The sequence below is a fragment of the Cyphellophora attinorum genome, assembly GCF_001299255.1.
Source record: "Cyphellophora attinorum strain CBS 131958 chromosome Unknown Contig40, whole genome shotgun sequence".
Taxonomy (NCBI): domain Eukaryota; kingdom Fungi; phylum Ascomycota; class Eurotiomycetes; order Chaetothyriales; family Cyphellophoraceae; genus Cyphellophora; species Cyphellophora attinorum.
The window spans coordinates 143,596-162,257 of NW_017253268.1; the positions used below are offsets into that span (position 1 = coordinate 143,596).

The 18,662-nt window shown below is 53.7% G+C and overlaps 7 protein-coding genes across 7 annotated transcripts; 1 reads left to right on the plus strand and 6 right to left on the minus strand.

Moving 5' to 3' along the window:
- Positions 1 to 127: 127 nt before the first annotated feature.
- AB675_11715 (Clock-controlled protein 8) lies at positions 128 to 1,555 on the minus strand (the record flags this gene model as incomplete). The annotated part of the gene is made up of 1 exon (XM_018140586.1): positions 128 to 1,555. One exon carries the CDS (start codon positions 1,553 to 1,555, stop codon positions 128 to 130), a length of 1,428 nt encoding a protein of 475 aa, XP_017995413.1.
- Positions 1,556 to 2,355: 800 nt separating this feature from the next.
- On the minus strand, positions 2,356 to 5,173 carry AB675_11716 (putative ubiquitin carboxyl-terminal hydrolase 3; the record flags this gene model as incomplete). The annotated part of the gene is made up of 5 exons (XM_018140587.1): positions 2,356 to 3,604; positions 3,652 to 3,758; positions 3,806 to 4,579; positions 4,626 to 5,018; positions 5,084 to 5,173. 5 exons carry the CDS (start codon positions 5,171 to 5,173, stop codon positions 2,356 to 2,358), a joined length of 2,613 nt encoding a protein of 870 aa, XP_017995359.1.
- A 1,499-nt stretch (positions 5,174 to 6,672) lies between these two features.
- On the plus strand, positions 6,673 to 8,145 carry AB675_11717 (putative RING finger protein; the record flags this gene model as incomplete). Its single annotated transcript, XM_018140588.1, has 1 exon — positions 6,673 to 8,145. One exon carries the CDS (start codon positions 6,673 to 6,675, stop codon positions 8,143 to 8,145), a length of 1,473 nt encoding a protein of 490 aa, XP_017995394.1.
- A 2,741-nt stretch (positions 8,146 to 10,886) lies between these two features.
- On the minus strand, positions 10,887 to 12,588 carry AB675_11719 (Glucose-6-phosphate isomerase; the record flags this gene model as incomplete). Its single annotated transcript, XM_018140589.1, has 3 exons — positions 10,887 to 11,837; positions 11,876 to 12,044; positions 12,092 to 12,588. 3 exons carry the CDS (start codon positions 12,586 to 12,588, stop codon positions 10,887 to 10,889), a joined length of 1,617 nt encoding a protein of 538 aa, XP_017995385.1.
- An 842-nt stretch (positions 12,589 to 13,430) lies between these two features.
- AB675_11720 (uncharacterized protein) lies at positions 13,431 to 14,369 on the minus strand (the record flags this gene model as incomplete). Its single annotated transcript, XM_018140591.1, has 1 exon — positions 13,431 to 14,369. One exon carries the CDS (start codon positions 14,367 to 14,369, stop codon positions 13,431 to 13,433), a length of 939 nt encoding a protein of 312 aa, XP_017995356.1.
- A 1,020-nt stretch (positions 14,370 to 15,389) lies between these two features.
- On the minus strand, positions 15,390 to 16,217 carry AB675_11721 (uncharacterized protein; the record flags this gene model as incomplete). The annotated part of the gene is made up of 1 exon (XM_018140592.1): positions 15,390 to 16,217. The coding sequence occupies one exon, from the start codon at positions 16,215 to 16,217 to the stop codon at positions 15,390 to 15,392; it is 828 nt and encodes a 275-aa protein (XP_017995370.1).
- Positions 16,218 to 16,948: 731 nt separating this feature from the next.
- AB675_11722 (Oligoribonuclease, mitochondrial) lies at positions 16,949 to 17,959 on the minus strand (the record flags this gene model as incomplete). Its single annotated transcript, XM_018140593.1, has 1 exon — positions 16,949 to 17,959. One exon carries the CDS (start codon positions 17,957 to 17,959, stop codon positions 16,949 to 16,951), a length of 1,011 nt encoding a protein of 336 aa, XP_017995423.1.
- Between the last annotated feature and the right edge of the window lie 703 nt (positions 17,960 to 18,662).

The following is an 18,662-nucleotide window of genomic DNA, read 5'->3' on the forward strand; positions in this document are numbered from 1 at the left end:
TCGTGGTCATCAAATCGTTCTTCTTGCGTTCTTGCTACCTCTTACTACATACACAGTACTTGTGTTGTACATTTACATCGACCTCTGCTCTTTTGAAACCAAAATGCTTTGAGCGTTCGAAACCTTTTCAGATCACATCTCCCATCTTAACGTCGCCCTGATTATCCCCTGACACGGTCGCGCTCCTCGATTCATCTCCCTCTGCTGCATCCTTCTCACCCAGGACAACCATGCCGCCGTCTTGTTGCTGCTGGCCCCTTCCCAACCGCTCGAACCACCCCTCAGCACTGACCAAGGTATCATTCACAACCCGACTGACCTGCGTCATCATGTCCAGTCCCTCCTGCGCCAGAACAATCGCCCTGCTTGCGCTTGCCGCCATTTCATTTCCGCTTCCCTCTCCACCTTGACGACCACCATTGCTCTGATTTGCCGCATTAGCAATGCTGAACCGCTGCGGCAGCGATGTCAAGTGTCTTTGTACTAGGTTCCTTGCGTTTTCTGGCAACGCGCCACCCGCGTACTGCGACACGATCCCAACCACCTGCTTCAGAGTGTTGATTACATCCTGTCGCAGCGCGGCCACACGCGCGGCGACTTGTGCTTGGCGCTGATCGTGGTGGTGGTGATCTGACATGCTGTCCGGTGACAAGGGCGAGGTGCCACCGCCAACGGTCGTAGAATCGCCGTAGCGTTCTAGCAAGACTTTGAGGTTCTGGATGGCCTCGCCGAGTCGACCGTTCGCCCAACGCAGCCAGCCGAGGCAGAATCGGAGACTTCTGAAAGATTCTTGGCTCATAGCCACGCCGAGGCCGCTGGTCGAGATGATGAGTTGTTGCCGCCAGTTTGGCGGGGGATGTGATGACTGAGATTGTTGGAGCAGGAGGACTTCTTGTTCACTGTAGGGCGGTGAGCGGTCGCCGGGATTGTATGCTGGTAGGACCTCCTGGCCTTTTTCGACATCTGGAGTGGATGGGTTGGCAGACTTGCCGTCCTGTCGGGGCTTGAGGTACCATCGTAGACCTGCTTCTGCTCCTGATATTCGTGCGACCTTGCCGGCTATGGGGAGGCCGACATTTCGTTCTGTCCATTCGGCTCCTGGAATGTATGATTGCGTCATCTTATATGCGGAAAGACTGCCGTTGACTAGGCTTCCGGCGAGAGGGTATTGACTCGTGAAAAGCCGTAGTAAGGGCTCTGGTTGTGATTTGTCGAATGTGGTGGTGGTGTGGACGTGTAATGGGGGTGGTAGTTGTTGTGAGGGATGTTGCGATGTGGGTGAATACTGTGACGAGTCTCTTTTGGTAGGTGTTCGCGCCGAGGGATTCGTTAGGCTCTGTTGTAGGCTGTTCAACGTTTCTGCGGCTTCCATATCCTCGACCGACATTCCCGACAGGACACTGGCTGCTCTCACAGACCGGTCCTGGTCTGATCTAGTCATGTCCAAGTCCATTGCTAAAGGTTTTGGTAGGTCTGCCGAGGAGCGGTGTGAAGATGTGGGAGAGAACGGCGGCGGTACACCGTATGAGACATTGTCAGGCCTTTGCGCCTCCATTTTCGATTTTCACCTCAATGTGCAGTCGCAGGAGGGTCGTACACGGTATCTGTAGTGTTGCCAAATTCGGAGAGGGAGCCCTAGGGCTAGAGTCGGTGTGTGCTTGGGAGGTGTAAAGCGAGCGTTGGGTGACTACATAACGAAAGGCCTGGGAACGCGAGTAGTAGGCGACGGAGGCGTCAACACAGCATGACACAGGTGGTGAAAACGGGTGTCGCAATATGTGCTGAGACTGAAAGCAGTAGCGACATGCTTCCAATTTGATTTCTCATAGAGAGAGAACCGAAGATGGGGGCAGTCACCACGGCATCACAGAGATCACATGCTCTTTCCCTGACTTCTCAGTCTCCGGCGGTGCGGCTTCCCTTTCCATGACCAATCGTAGACCTTATTTTTGGAGAAGATGCCCACCATTTAGCTACTTACGGCTTAGTTTGAATAAGGACCGAGCTCGTGGCTTTCGGATTTTGGGCGTGTCATGTTCGAAGCTAAAATTTACATGTGCAAAGCCCACGAAGTCGCATTACCTGCCTGATACCGAGCAGAAAGTACTGCACACATTGACCAAGGATACTGGTCCGAGAGCAATGCGACGGGCAGCACATTGTAGATTATGCAGCTATCCCACGAAAACGTGTGCTGTTTGCCTGTGCTATACTCTTGACGAGGTAGCTCGTATGGGCGGGAAATAGTATAGACAAGTTGTAGATACGGTTATAAGCCTTATCTGATGAATGTTGAATGCTCACTCGTGGCTTTTTCACATGCTTGCAGCGATGCATCGTCCATCTCTTATCATATCAGGCTGTAAGACGCTGATAGACCAGGAGATACGCCACCTTGTTGTCCTTGACCGAAAACTTCTCCCGTGGTGTCTGCGGCCCGGAGCTCTTAGCAGGCGTTGCCGTACCATTGACCACGGCGCTCATAGTTGACTTGGTGCGCGAGTGCCCATTGACTTGACTCCACGCTTTTGTCTCAGTCTCACGCTCTTCATCATCCTGCTCAATCTGCTCAAAGCGATTGCTGCTGCCGTTACCCTGTTTGTGTCGCTCAAGCGCAGCAGCGAGGACCTTAGGATCCTCTTCGCTGCCGCCCTCCGCAACATCCTCGCTGCGGATCCGCCGTATGAGAGTATCATCCAGTCGAATCCATTCCTTACCGTCTTGACGACGGATGTCGACCGTGTAGTGGCCGCCATTAGCGTTCTTGCCATGGTGGTATATGACTGCCGTCAACCGGTATTTCGGTAGTCCGCCGTGTGCAGCATACTTATTGCGTGCACTTACGGTGAAGACTTCTTTGGGTATTTCCAGGTCTAAAGGATAACCGACTTTCTTCCAGATTTTCTCTGCACGCTTCGTTGTGTTGTCGTATTGGAAACGTTTGAGGTGCAAGATCAGCACTGGCGGCAGTGTTTCGATAAACACTTGCTTGGTAGCAGAGTTTCTCTGCCCTCGGGGCGTCTGAAATTCGCCTTGCATGCTCTCAGGCTTAGTAAGCCCTTTCAATGCGTCGACGATGTTGCTCACTTCGGGGCTGCCAATATCCAGCTGCAGCGGTGAGTATGGTTCCAATGTCACTGACAGCTTATTGCCAGCGACCTTGAGCTCCGAGCGCAACTTGCCGCCGAAAATGTTGGTGATCGGAGAGTCGTTTGCAACTCCACCAGATGATCGAGTCACAGCCGGCTTCTGCTTGTGGCCAACCTCCATCCAACCGCTTTCAGAATCAACACCTGCGTCAGGTACTCCTGTGACGCTACCAACCGGCGTGCTTCGTCCAGAGCTGCTGTTTGCACCGCCCTTCATACTTCTTGCGCACTCCTCGTGCAGCTCTTCCAGCAAGAAGCCCAAGAATTCCTGAGCATCTTGCTGATGACCGCGCCTCATTTCTTTGAAGCGAGGTATTTCCTTGATGGCAGAATAAACGTACTCAGGAATGAAGGAGTCGCCGTACTTTTCGTAATCATCCGGCCTCAGTCGTGAGCGAAGTTGCTCGGTCGACGCCGCCGAGTCGAGCACAGGATACTCTTGCATGAACAATATTCTGACTCCATAAGCTTTGGGTTGACAGGTCGAGAAGGGTTGACTTACATGGCATCAATTAAAGGGGTATCGCTTTTGAAGGTATGCGCAGATCGCTGCGCTACTTTTGATATCAGATCATAGAACGGTAGTGAAAACACAAGAACTTGTAGAACCTGGAAAAAGTCAGCTGATATCTCTGCAGGACTGGAATTCGTCTTACCGAGTTCATGTAACACATGTTGCCCGTGTTGACGAGCCCACGTGGTTGGATGAAAGAAATTTTGCTGGGTACATCACTCGAGACATTCATGTTGTTCAAGGCGTCAGCCAGCGCCTCGCCTCGGCCCGTCAGACCACCGTTGACTGATGATGAGCCTGACACGACAGACGGCGCCGCACTTGCAGTCTGAGCCGGACGCAGTAGACTAGCCCACGAGCTCGGCTTCGGTTTGGGGGCTGCTGGTGCTGGAGCATTCGCAGTCTCTTGCGAGGTTGCGACATCAGTACTATGAGTAGCTGTTGAATCTGTGGTCTGAGAAGCCAATGTAGGCTCCTCAGATGCCTTCGATTGCGTAGAAACAACAGAGTCGCGGTGCGCTCGTCGTACTGCGGTCGGACTCTGTGGCAGAGCGGGAATGACTGGGCCGGAGACTGGACGAGCTTTTGGCTGTGTGGGCGTCTGCTGAGACTTTGCAGATGGTGTGGGCACACTCGAGGCTGGTGTTGTAGGTTGTGTAGAAGTATCTTCTGATGGCGCGTCCGATGCTATGGGAGTCGGGGTGATTGTCCCCACATCAGCCTTTTCATCACGTTCGGTGCTAACTTGTGGTGGTGTTTCTTCTGGAGCTGTATCTGCAGACTCGACTGCCCCCGGGTCGGCTTCCTCGACAGGATACATTCTAGGTTCGCTGGCGAGTGTCGATCGCAGAACGCGGCGTTTCTGCCGAGGAGCTGGAGGAGGGAAGTCGTCGCTATCAGAAGAGTACCATGGCGTCTGCACGAGTTAGCACTTGATTTGCAGTCATTGACGACCAACTCACCGGAGGGAAGAAGCGCTCAGAATCGGGTATAGGGTCGTTAGATGGCGACCGCACTCGCTGGGGTCGTGGTGACGGAGGTTGTGAAGGCACATCCTTACGTGTGCTGAGGGAGGTCGTCGTACTGGAAGGAGGCGACGGTGTTGCTTGGAGTGTAGCAGCCGAAGATGACGAGACGGGCGTCAGCAGCGGCTGTTGATGTGCTGAGCTCGATGTATTGGTGGACCGAGGTGAAGGGTGCGACATGGGCGGCTGCGCTGACATTGGCATCTGAGGGTAGTGCTGCTGTGGTAAAGGCGGCTGTTGGTAGTAATGAGGCCTGGGCTGATGCATGGGCGGCGCATACTGAGGCTGTTGCTGGTATATATACCAGTTTGGCGCGTATTGCTGAGGATACTGGTGCATCATCGGCGCTATTTGTGGGTGGTAGTAGGAGGCTGATAGCCCGGATGAGGCCTCACATTAGGGGGCATAGGAGCGTAGTTGCCATCATGCCTGCGAGGTGGCGGTTGCATGGGCATAGGTTGCCCATACATCTGATTCGGATTCATGGCGTGTGTTGGAATTTTAGAGCTATCGCCCGCCTAGCGCAGTCATGGTCGGAGAAACCCAGCGGGCGCGTTTGATGAGCGGCTCCGATGCCGCGGTGTTGTCTAATTGTAGTGTGCAAACGGGTCTGGAGGGCGACGCATGCTAATAGGCAGTAGCAGTGATGTTGATGTCGTGTGAAGTGGGTGACTGAAGGCGTCCACGGGTGTGATGATCGATGAGGTTAGGGGCTGGAACTTTGTTGGAAAGACTGGCGCCGCGCTGGAATTGCACAGTCTCTCGGTCGGCTGAGAGGAGATTCCGATGGGCAGGTTTAAGACTGCCTGAGACAAGTTCGCAATGCTAGCAATACAGTAGATAGCTCGTAAGCTTCGAGATGTCAATGTGCAAGAACCCGGGCCCACGAGCACGCGGTCACCGTAGCCTTGGGAAAGAAATCAGTACGAAATCAACGGCGATCGGGAGATGAAGAAGAGAGGAAGCAGAACCGCAGTTGTCAAAATCGCCTGTCTGACTCGCTGCTTTGCCCGAACTTCTCCACTGCTTGGGGATGCCCTTTCGAATGACGCCCACGGCTCTTTCAATCTGCTGCTCGGGCGGGCTTTGGCCCTTGTTCGGCGGCGGGGCTTCCAGTTGACTCAGAGCAACGCCTCCGTCATTTCGACCTCAGTTATCCTCCATCAGTCGCCTTCTTGCTCTCGCTCGAGGCGGCCGTCGGTGGCTGTTTGTCTTATTCCGTGCAGCGTTGCTACTTCTTCCTCCCCTCTCTCTGGATGGGAAATCGAGCAGTGAGCTCAACCCATTCTACTGCTGTCCTCGACCGCGCCACAGAATAAACCCCTCGAACCCGCAGAGCCCTCCCCATGGCTATGTCTACTGCAGCGGCGAACAAGCTATCTCCCGTCGGTCCTGTGCAGAACTTCAATCAGACACCCAATATCGACATATCCAAACGTGCCCAGGCGGCCTCCAACGCTTCTGTTTCTTCACCATCAACGCGTCATCAGTCACAGGCGCGAAACAATCAGCCTTACGGAAACAGCACAAAGCCTCAAGACGAGCGAGGTTGGCGGACGAGGATGCTTCTGCTGAGTCCGCAATAATGTCCGGGAGGCCTTTCAATAGCCGTAAAGGCCAGACTTCTATCACCCATCTTATGAACTTTACGCTCCCGCCGCGTCCATACCAACAGCCTCAATATCAACATCATCATAATCGTCACCAACCAAGGACACGAACCTGGGGCTTAGGCTCTGGCTATCATGTCGTGGACAAGGCAAGATATGTACACGCCAACTACCGCTTCATCGTCCGACCGGATCGCGAATACCACACTCAGACCGTAGATGCCGACGTTCATCTTCCATGGGACACAGTCCTCCAGGTACTGGGATCTGCCGAGACCCAGTCGACGAGCTGTCCGATATGCTTGTCTACCCCAGTGGCTCCTCGAATGGCCCGTTGTGGTCACATTTTCTGCCTCCCCTGTCTGATCCGCTACATGCATTCCACAGACGATGTTAGTCCTGTGCCAGAGAAGAAGGCTAGATGGAAGAAGTGCCCGATCTGTGAGGATAGCGTTTACATTTCAGAGACCAGACCCGTCCGTTGGTCAGTTGACAAAGAAGCAAGTCAGCTCATGGAGGGTGGCGACGTATGCCTGAAGCTACTGAAAAGAGAGCCCGGGAGCACTCTGGCATTGCCGAAGGATGCTGCCGACAACTACGGAAAGCAAGACGACATTCCATGGTATCACGTGGCTGAAATTATGGACTATGCACGATTTATGAAGGGAGGTGAGCAGTACATGAAGGACCAGTACGATAAGGAGATTTCAGAGCTTGATGCTCAGGAGAAAGAGGATGAGCTCATGTTCGGCGATGAGACCACCTGGACACGGAAGGCTGTAGCTGCTATCAGGGAGGCTAAGGTGCGATTGGACGGTATGGGCGACCCACCACACAACGTGCCGGCACCTGCGAGCGCCGATTCTGTATTGCACTCGTGGGAAGATGAAATCAGTGAGCCAGAGGCCGCCCCGGCCGTCTTGACAGCAGCAACGAGAAACCTTTCCATCAGCACCAGTACATCGGACCCGAAGCCAGAACAGTCGACGCATGCAAATCCGACAAAGGCCGCCCGGCTGCCATTCTACTTCTACAGTGCCCTCCCAAATTTCTATCTTTCTCCGCTGGACATTCGGATACTCAAGGCGGCCTTTGGCGAGTTTTCAGCATTTCCCACGACCATTCTGCCTCGCGTAGAACACATTTCCATGGGTCATATCGTTGACGACGAGCTCCGCAAACGGGCTAAGTACATTGGTCACTTACCCCATGGCTGCGAGGTCAGCTTCCTCGAATGTGATTGGACGGACATCATCCACCCGAGCATTCTCGAGCAATTCAGCGATGACATCTCACGACGCAGAAAGCGGAACACAGACAAAGAAGCACGCGAGGAACGTGATCGGATGCGTGCAGAACGCGAAGAAGATGCCAGATTGGCCCACATACGCCGACAGCGCCCGCCCGGGCCAGAGAAGAGCTTCTCTGACACCGATTTCATCCCCCTCACACAAAACAGCGCTGAGGTGGGCTCTGTCGACTCAGCACTAGGCTCAAGTCCGCCGTGGGCAAATCATCGTACCCATTCCTCATTCGCGACGCTTACGACACCCGGCACCAGTCCAGACGCACCACGAACTGTCTGGGGCACGGCCGCAGTCGTAGGACCCGCCTCGCCACCACTTATCGCTACCATCGAGCAGCCTCGGCCGGTAGACGACGGCTGGCTTCAGGGCTGGGAAAGGGACCTCATGGCCGAGAATGACATTGCGTTGGTTGAGGCTAGCATAAATAGCCAGGCGAGTGGCTCGCAAGCAGCCGCCTTGTCAGGCGGAGGTGCCAGAAAGGGCAAGAAGAAGAAGCAGATTACTGTGTTCTCTACTGGCGGTGCGAGACGGGGTGCTTGACAGGCCTCCTTGGAGTTTAGAATCATGAAGTACATAGACTGGTTGTCAATGCTCAAGTGACGCTTAAGCGAGAGATATATGACAGCATATCTACTTCAGGAACCCAAGATCTCTGGACATAGAGGCCTCCCTGGCAGGCAAAACGATCACAGGACATCTTTTGTAGGAACATGTACTTGCCTTGTGTACCTTAATTCGGATAACTCCGATATGTTTCGTATAGTGCCTTCCGCCAAGACTTCAACTTACTTCATGTCGATATCTCTTGGACGCTTCCTCTTCAGATAGGCAACTCAGGCATGCACATCGACTAGTCCACCGCCGAGGAGAAGTACAAATACACCCGTGGACGTGTGTCAGTAATCTCACTCGCCCTCTTCACTAGACACTACCCCAAGGACCCCAAGGACCCCAGTACTCTAGAGCCAAAATCATGGCGCCCCCAAAACGCCCCCAACAACGACCACCTCCTCCAGAAGAACTCTCTGACGACGACGAGGCTGCCTCCATTACCTCTTCAAGCATGGACGACGAAGAATACCGCGCCGGCAACGGCATCCCCTCCCCCTCTGACCCTTTCATCCAGAAATACCTCACCTCCCGCCAAGCCCTAATCGCTACTGAGAAGAAACAACGCCACGATGCCACTTTCAGATCAACATCTTCTCCTTTGACGAAACGCGCCTCCACCATCCTCTCAGCCCTCCGCAAGCGCGAGCTCAAGGAAGTATGGACCAACGACCTCGAAGAATCTCTAATGGACCTGAATGGCGGCAACCTCTACCCCGGCATGATGTTCACGCTCGCACGCTCACGAATGGAGAGGACGAGCACCTGGCGGTGTATTGAGCGGATGCCGAAGGGAGCGCTGCTTCACGCGCATCTGGATGCCATGGTGGATGTGGACTGGCTTGTTGAGCAGTGTTTAGCTGAGCGAGGACTGTGTTTCGTTGTCGAGGGCGAGAGTGATGGGTTGTTGAGCACGAAAGCGAGAGGGAAAGGAATTTCCCCAAAGTACGGTACTTCCCCGACGACGAAGTCAAGAAATTAGGCAAGAAAGGCGCGGAGGGAAACATCTGGTCGGACAAATACATCCGGGGCACGCCCGTCCCCCTACGAGAAGCCCAGCGAACATTCCCCGACGACGGCACAACCTTCAAGAAATGGGTCATCAGCCGCTGCACCGTCACCGCAGAGGAATCGCTCTGCCACCACCACGGCCTCGACGCCGTCTGGCGAAAATTCCAAAGCTGCTTCATCGCGATCGGCGAACTCCTCTACTACGAGCCCATCTTCCGAAAAGGCTTCCAACGCCTCCTAGGCCAACTCGCAGCCGACGGCATCACATACGTCGACCTCCGCGCCGCCTTCAAATTCACATGGCGCCGCGCCGGCCACACCACCGCGGACCCGGAGAACAACTACGAGCACTTCTTCACCGTCTTCGGCGAGGAAATCTCCAAATTCTCTCAAACAGAACAAGCCAAACAAGCCTCCTTCCACGGCGCACGGATGATCTGGACAGTAATCCGCGCCCTCGACACCCGCGCCGTGATCCAATCCATGAAAGAATGCATCCGCCTCAAACAAATCCACCCGCATTTGATCAGCGGCTTCGACTTCGTCGGCCAAGAAGACAAAGGCCGCACCCTCGCCGACCTGACGCCCGAAGTCTTCTGGTTCCGCAAAGCCTGCATGGAAGCGGGCGTCGACATCCCCTTTTTCTTCCACGCGGGGGAGTGCTTGGGGGATGGGAACACCACGGATGATAACCTCTTTGATGCTATCCTGCTCGGCACGAGGAGGATTGGGCATGGGTATTCGCTGTACAAGCACCCTTTACTTATCGACATGGTGAAGGAGAAGAAAATCTTGGTTGAGAATTGTCCTATCAGCAACGAGATCCTCCGCTTGTCATCCTCTATCCTGGGCCACAGCATGCCCGCACTTCTCAGCAGAGGTGTGTCCATGAGCTTGTGCAACGACGACCCCGCCATCCTCGGCCACGGCAAGAACGGGCTGAGTCACGACTTCTGGCAGAGTTTCATGGCATTCGACAACCTCGGTCTCGAAGGGTTAGCAGTGATGGCGGAGAACTCGCTGAAGTGGTCTGCGGTGGAAGACCAAAAGACTCCGGAGTGGCTGAAGGGGATTAACGAGGGGTATATGGGGAAGACGGCCAAGGCAACGATGCTCAAGGAGTGGCGGCACGAATTTGAGAAGTGGTGTCAGTGGGTAGTCGAAGAGTTCGGCAATGAAATGCCGGAGGAAGAGGAGGAGGATGTTGATGAAGACGACGATGATGATGACGACGATGATGAGGACGAGGAGGACGAGGAGGATTCAGATTAGACAGGTATACCAATGCATAGAGACTTTAGAAGAGACAAGCTGATGAGGTTCAACACCCACATGACTGATCGAGATACGATGTGCCTGCGTCACACGACTTTCAATATCACAACGACCGTGGTGCAGACTCGTACCTGGGTTGGCATGAACATGTACTTTCAATTCCGCATGAACTCTGTAAATGATTCGGAATGCGTATCTTCATTGTTGTTTTGCCGTTGCAGGTATATAAGACTGCCCGGCATCGAAGCAGGCGCTGTATCTGTCGCTTTGCTTTTCGTCCATATCCGTTCCATTACCACAAATGTTTGCTATTGTCACGTCATGTAAGTACTTCATAGCCGTGGTAGTTGGCAGCCGCTGCATGCGTCATGCTAGACCCGGACCCCTCACTTAATCCCAGCCTTCGTCTTGAAAGCCTTGATCAGCCCACTCGTGCTCGCATCATGTCCATCACCAGCACCCTCGGTCTCTAGCTCCTTCTGGATCTTCTTAGCCAACGCCTTGCCGAGCTCCACGCCCCACTGGTCGAAACTGTTGATGTTCCAGACCGCACCCTCAGTGAAGACCATATGCTCGTAGTACACGATGAGCGCACCTAGCGTCGCCGGATTGATCTTCTGGGCGATGATAGCAGTGGTTGGGCGATTGCCAAGGAAAGTCTTGTGCGCGACCAGCTCATCTGGCGCACCCTCTGCCTTGACTTCTTCTGAGGTCTTGCCGATGGCCAGGGCCTCTGCCTGAGCCAGGAAGTTGGATGCCAGCATACGCTGATGCTTGTTGCCCTCGACTGGATTCTGTGACTCGGCGGCAATGATGAAGTCTGCTGGGATCAATTTGGTACCCTGGTGAAGAAGTTGGAAGAATGAGTGCTGAGCATTTGTGGCAGGCTCGCCGAAGAAGATGGCACCTGTGGTGTACTTGACATAGTCACCAGACTTGGTTACAGCCTTTCCATTCGATTCCATGGTGAGTTGCTGCAGGTAAGCTGGGAATCGGTGCAAGTACTGGTCGAAGGGAGCGATCAGGTGAGTCTGAGCACCGAAGAAGTCCGAATACCAGACTGAAAGCAGACCAGCAATGACCGGAATGTTCTCCTCGAGGGGCGTCTTCAGGAAGTGCTGGTCCATAGCGTGGGCACCAGACAGGAATGCGTGAAAGTTGTCGAAGCCAATAAAGACTGCAACTGACAGACCGATGGCTGACCAGACCGAGTAGCGTCCTCCAACCCAGTCTGAAAAGCCGAACATGTTCTTGGTGTCGATACCGAACTTTTCGACCTCCTCAGCATTGGTTGACAAAGCAACGAAGTGTTTGGCGATATCTGCCTCCTTGGCCTTCTGCAAGACCAGTTCTTTGCTGTGGTGGCGTTCGTGACCGTCTCAGCTGTTGTGAATGTCTTGGAGGCGATGAGGAAGAGGGTCGTCTCGGGATCTGAGTTCTTGAGTGCCTCAGCAATGTGCGTGCCGTCGATGTTCGAGACAAAGTGTAGAGTCATGTCCCGATCTCCGTATGCCTTCAGAGCTTCTGTGACCATGACTGGGCCGCTACAAGCAAGTCAGTAACCGAAACAGCGACGTAGAGGAGCACTTACAGATCTGAACCACCGATACCGATGTTGATAATGGTAGTAAGCTTCTTGCCAGTATAGCCCTTCCACTCACCGGAGCGGATCTGCTCTGAGAACTCCTTCATGTGATCGAGCACCGAGTTGGTCTCCTCAACGACGCTCTTTCCATCAACAGCCATGGGCTGGTTGCTGGTATTGCGGAGCGCAACGTGATAGACAGCACGCTTCTCTGTGAAGTTGATCTTCTCTCCAGCGAACATGGCATCTCGCTTGGCCTCGAGACCGGCTTCCTTGGCCAAGTTGACCAGTAATGGAAGTGTGTCCTGGGCAAGAAAGTTCTTAGAGAAGTCAAACAGAACCTCGGAGCCATCGACGTTCTTGAAGGTCTTTGTGTACTTCTCAAATCGGGATGGGTCTTGCTCGAATGCATCTCGGAGGACAATGTTGCGGCCGACCTTGTCGTGGTGCTCGACCAGTGCCTTCCAGGCATTAAGGTCGGTCGCTTGGGCGAAGGAAGCCATGATGAGGGAAGTGTTGGGACTGAAAGTGCAGAGTCAGTTCTGGACGTCTTGTCATTGAAAGGTGCGAACTACCTGTGGCTGAAGTACTCGAAGGATATGGCTCACGAGTCCGCGAAAGTGTCAGAACTTACCGGGAGTAGAGAAGAGTCAGGCAGTAGTGAAGGGAAGCTCAAAGTCGCAGTGTCAAAGTGAAGTGAAGCAACGCCGCGGACTTGAAGAAATTGTTTACAAAAAGTCGGGACGGAAGTATCTCTCGATGGAGGGGCACGGATATGATGTAGCTTCCTTCGAATAAGGGTTCCGGGTAGCTCCTGCTATGCTCGAGTCCCTACTGCCCCACCACGTCACTAAGCAAATCCTCTCCTTCCTTTCCATCACGCAGCACTTGGATGAATAAGCCACAGTAATGCACGAGGACCTCCTTGACGAGAGCATGCCTCTTTGGGGACAATGTCTGATGGCTCTAGTACTTCGCTAAGTCAGCAACGGGGCATCGCCGGCGGTCGCGGGCTTGCCCCTCACTGTGCCAGCCTCGCGCGTTTGCCCACCCGTTGTCCAGGAGATTGACCACCACTCAAGTTAAAAAGCAAGAAGATTGTTCCGAACAATGAAATTTGATTGCTACGAGGAAAGTCTAATGCCGAAGATGTCTCTCACAGATATAGGTAGAAAGCCCGTCGTTCTATGTCTATACAGGTACGAGATAGGCATCTTTCTCCGATCTGCCCAAGTGTACAACCAGTGTTCTGTTGCCCTATGCTATGCCGATTCTCTTCAGAGTAGCCGACCATTCACAACTTCTGATCGTGACTACACGGACCTGCCCCGGACGCAACAGCGCCTTAGTCAAACAGACCTTCTTCGGAATCTTGGTGCTGAACCGTCACATTGTCATCGACCTCAGCAGTTTCATCGCGCTCCGCATCCATCGCTTTCTCCACCCACGTTTGCTCGCCCGCTTGCACGTCGCCCAAATCGGCGACCTGCTCACTATCGCCAACGTCAATCAGCTGTTGCAGATCCCCCAGCTGCTCAAGCTCCGCCTCATCAATAGACACGACATCAGGCGACACAACATGAGGCCAAACATTTGGATCCTCAACCACAAACTCCCCTGCTTGCTGGCCACCATACCTCTCGATGTCGAGCATGTATCCAGTGCCCGCAAGAGGATCTGATCTCGGTCGCCTAAATCGCTCGGTGTAGTCGATGAAGTCCTGGTTTGAACCCGCCCATGTCTCTGGCCAGTACCAGTTGTCGAGTGCGTCAAGTTGGGCCCAGGTGCGGTGGTCAAGGACAGGATCGTAGCCGTTGTAGAAGGGGTCAGGAGGTGCACATGATTGAATGACGCTGGGAGTGCTGCTTGCCCGACGTTGATGTGGTATCAAAGGAGGGAGAGGGAGTTGTACGTGAGGAGTGTGAAATCGTGTTGGGCGGATGAGCTGAGGACCAGTGTATTGTGGTAGGCCACGGTGTTGCTGCTGCACTTGGTATGGTTGCTGCTGCTGTTGTCGCTGCTGGAAAGCATGTCGCCTCTGCTGGTGCATGGCATGTCGAGGGTCGTGGCGAGGATCCAGGAGTGCCTGCCGATGCCTTGTGTCCGGCTCAATGTTCCTGTATCGACCATCTTGCCGCCTGTGATCCTCAATCCTCCCACTCGTCCTTGAACCCTGCTGTCGCCTATAGAAGTTTCTGTTCGGCATAGTTCTGTTCCCACTGCTATGACTGCTGCTGTCAGAAGGAGGTTGCTGTCCAGCCCTGTTGTAGTATGCTGAAGACATGACTGCCTTGGTTTTCGATCTCGATGCTTTGCTTTGCGCCAGGAGAAAGAACGGTCTTGTGCGGTATCATTGTGTTCCCAACAAAGGTTAATGACAGATTTCTATGCCATCTTTTTGTTCGAGGTCGGAGTAACTTGGTAGTCAATGTCTCGATTGTCTTTGTTGTCGATGTCAAACAATCGACGACATTGTCTCGAAGATAATTGGTCCGTGCGCAAACTGAATAGGAGGTTCCCTTGAACTGCCTGGGATGTCTCTGTATCTTCCAGAAGATGTCATGTGTACCGCCAGTCTCGGATTCAGTGACATGGGCTGAATCGGAATGCACGCGAAACAACCCCATGACGTTCGCGACAGCAACAAAGCCTGAGTGAGTCGGGTTGACAGTACAGACCGCCGAGACAGCTTCGTGACAAGCGATACAGTCTCATTGCAACAGTCTCAAGACTCAACAGCGTGAGCTAGCCGTGCAGAACACCGAGACAGCTCCAAAGATCCGTGACAGTCTCAGTGGGAATGACCCAAGACTCAGTGGGTTGAGCCGACTTCGTAAATCGCCGAGATAGCGTCCCATAGCCGCGACAGCGACAAGTCTCAGTGGTATGAGCTGCACATACCGGTCGCCACGACAGGCACAGACCACAGTTCTTGTTCCTGGATGGCTCCGAGTTCCAGCTTGTATCAAACTCCTGCCCTTCTCCATGCGTCCTCAGAGATCGTCCTTCAGCCCTAAACTATTGATGGAGCTGAGGTTCATGACCGGGCCCCAAGGTAGTGAGAAGTATTCAATTGAACACATCCAGCAGCAACCGATCTGAATCACACAAAGAACAGTGAATGGCCGATTGCCGACTCAGTGAAGTGCTTATTTCGGGATGCACCGGCTCCTCACTTTGTCGAGAAGGCATAAGTAGTCGCCCTCTCCTCGACTTTATCCTTTCTCTCTTCTCTCAACAGGATGATCGGCGACGAGGCTCATTGTCATGCCTTGGTAGCGTCCCCTGCTGCCAGGTGGGACGATTACCGTCGGGTGTGTTCGCTCACAACAATCTCAAAACTCCGCCGCCTTTGGCCGACTATACAGATCGCAAGGCAGAATCTCCAGGTCGCCTTGTGTGTTCCGCCGTACCACCACACGACGCCCATGATAACGAACCAAGGCAATGACGGAAACCGGTGCTTGCCGCCCTCAAAACCAGCATCATGACAGCCCAGCGCAAACGGGATCTGCGTCGTGTTGTCCGCCTGTGCGGCACCCTTCTCCACTCCCTTGGCGAAGATCTTCCGCTGTTCGTCTCCATTGGGGTACTGCTGCATTTGGAGGACGGTGGGGATTTCGTTACGTAGGTGTGTCGTTAAGGCAGGCGCGAAGGAGTCGATGATACGTATGACCTCTTCGCTGCTGTGTCTCGTCGTGTCGTCTCGTGTTTGCTTGGCGTAGTTTCGAAGCTCCTGAAGACCAGCATGGAAAGTTGTATGCTCCGCCACGTTCTCGTTCATGATGTCCGGCTGACCGCAGGCCCTCGCCCATTCGGGGAAGATATGCTCTTCCTCGCTGTCGTGGTGTAAATTTGTAAAGTCCACGAAGACTTCACAGAAGTGGAGAAAGTCTTTGATGTCGTCGTGTAGCTTGACTAGGGGTGCGTGATAGAGGATGCTATTGATGGCCCGAATGAGGATGTTGTGCACCAGGAACATTTCGACGGCGTTAAGTAGGGCGCCGTGGGGCTTGCTGCCGTCTGTGGGGAGGGAAGGGGTTGGGATGAGTGCGTATGGGTGCTCGAACGGGCTAGATTTCGTCCTGCCTTGCGACGGGTCGCCAGCAATGACCTTCACATTTGTCGCCATTGCGTCTGCCTGACTGATGGGAGTGCTTGTTGTCATTGAGCTCCAGAGAGATGGTGGTCTTTCTTGTATGTGGTCTGTTGTAGGAAAGGATGGATCTGTCGAGACAGATATGTCACACAAGCTTAAGGCCACCCATATCGCCTTAATCCTTCGAAGCAGTGTGCCAGTCGTGCTGATGCGGCGACTACCAAAGCAAGCTACACAGACATAGCTCTGTACCGTTGGGGTTCGTTGTCTTTATATTTGCATCTGCTCCACTCCCCGACCAGTACATCCCCGGTAGCGATGTCTTGGAGTATCATAATCGCTTGGCCACACTTACGGCCTTAACTCCAACGCTCGCCCTAGGAAATCTGGTTGGTCTCTGCACAGTGTAGTATCCACATTTTGCGAGGATGTTCGATCGTACTTCAGGAACTGGGAACGGCCTGTAGTGGTAGAACTTCTGCTGGCTGATCGAGAACTGCCTTCGCCAGACACCAAAGCTCGCCTTGGCTCCGTGGGATGGTTTGGCATGTTCCAACATACACCTGTATACGAAGACTGCTCTGTCGACGATGCAGAGTGTTGAGTCCCTGGAGGCGCGAGTCGTGGTACCTAAGACTCGGCAAGAATGAGCTCAGTAGGTACCAATATGGTGATAGTGTGCTCGCGTCGGTGTTTCGCGATGCCCCTGCATACGTTGTGCCAACTGGCATCCGAAGCTCGTGCAAAGCGGTACCGAGCAGGAATCACGGCACATCAGTCCGGAAGCCCTCTTGATCGCTGCCCACCGACTCGATACTGTTGGAGGCTTGTAATCCACCAGAAATCGTCCGCAGGCCTCGGCCGTTCGGCCTACGACTACCATCGACCAAAGGATATTGCATTTCCATCTCGCCAGCCTTACGCTTAGCTTTGAGCGTTGCCTCGACCTGTTCGGCCTCCTGCGTGATGGTATTGCCATACGAGTCCTTGCGCAGGAATGATGCTGGTGTACCATTGTTGGCTCCGTACGCACTGTCCAGTGTTGAAGTAGAGTTCTGAGAGCCAACAAGGTGAGGAGGTGACGATGACGACTGTCGTATGCCTCCAAATAAATTTCGGTAGTAGCGAGCCTCCTCGATGCTTTCAAGTATGTCGGCTTTGGCTTCATGCTTGAGTTGCTTCTTTGGGACGTTCTCCAGCACCTCATCAGGGGCCCATCGTCTGGCGGCTTCTTTGATAGCGCTGACATCCAGAAGTCGGTAGTGAAGATGATCGAGTATCTGCTTCCATGGCTCATGCATCAGGAACATTTTGTCTGCATGAATCGAGTTGCCAGCCAGAAGAGCTCTGCCAGGTTGGGGGACCAGCTGCTTGATGTATCGCAGTGTCTTAGTGGCAGCAGCTTGTGCGTCGGTTGTCGACATAACGCACTGGTCGACGAGGCCTGAAGCGGTATGTGTCCTAGTACACCATTCGCCCATTGTGGACAACTGCTGAGACGAGTGATGCACCACTGTCTCGTAGCCGTTTTCGTCGAGCACATTGAGCTGGGCATCAGTCACAAAGCAGGCGATGGACATGATGGTGTCCTTTGTGGCATCGAGGCCGGTCATCTGCTTGCATGAGTATTTGTTCGTTGTCGTTGGGTAGGTCACTGGTCCAAGTATGGCAGGTAGAAACGAGTACATGGTAGTGGCACTCGGGGAGGGGCCATAGTTCAAACATACCTCGCAATCAATCCATACCAACGGGTCTTTCGACCGAGTCACGGACATCCTGGCGCGTGGATTCTGGTAGGATCTGCAACCCTGGTATAAAGGCAAAGGGCAACTGAAAATAGAGTTCGTTCTTACAGCTCCTGTTCTCACGGAGGCATGTCGAAGTATTTTGTACATGAAGACAGACGCAGAATCTGTTTAGTAGCGTCTTGCCATGGTCGTCACGCTATTGCTGTGTAGTACGCGAAGGAGGATCGTTCCGCTAGCGATGACGCGCCTCGCAAAAGGCATCCAACCAATCAAGCACGCGTGATGATGTCGTCGTGTTCAGCATCAGAGTTCCGACCAGTCGTGTATCTCTTTGTGACATACTACAATAAGAGAAGAGTATCAGGTGATGTCGAGGTCGAACAGGAGCTATTGACGGCGAAGAACTCTTGTGCTTCACTCGGGCAATTGCGATGCTGTGTCGGGACTCAGAAATCCCGCCAACTGCGTCATAAGGCGTCGACAAGGCAACACAACAGCTATCGCATGGCTAAGCGTGTACGATGCAGCCAGAAGCAGAATACAGGTGCTCGAAGTGTTATGGATCGGAGAGAACGATTATGATTGATGTTATCCACAGTTGGCCAAAGGTACTATCTGGGTCTTTTCAGGCTGACAGAATGGCGTTATTCAGTGGCAGCGCGCCCGGCCCTTTGTCGTACCCTTTTTGGTCGCCTCCAACACCAAATCACAGCGTGTTGCTCCACCGCGC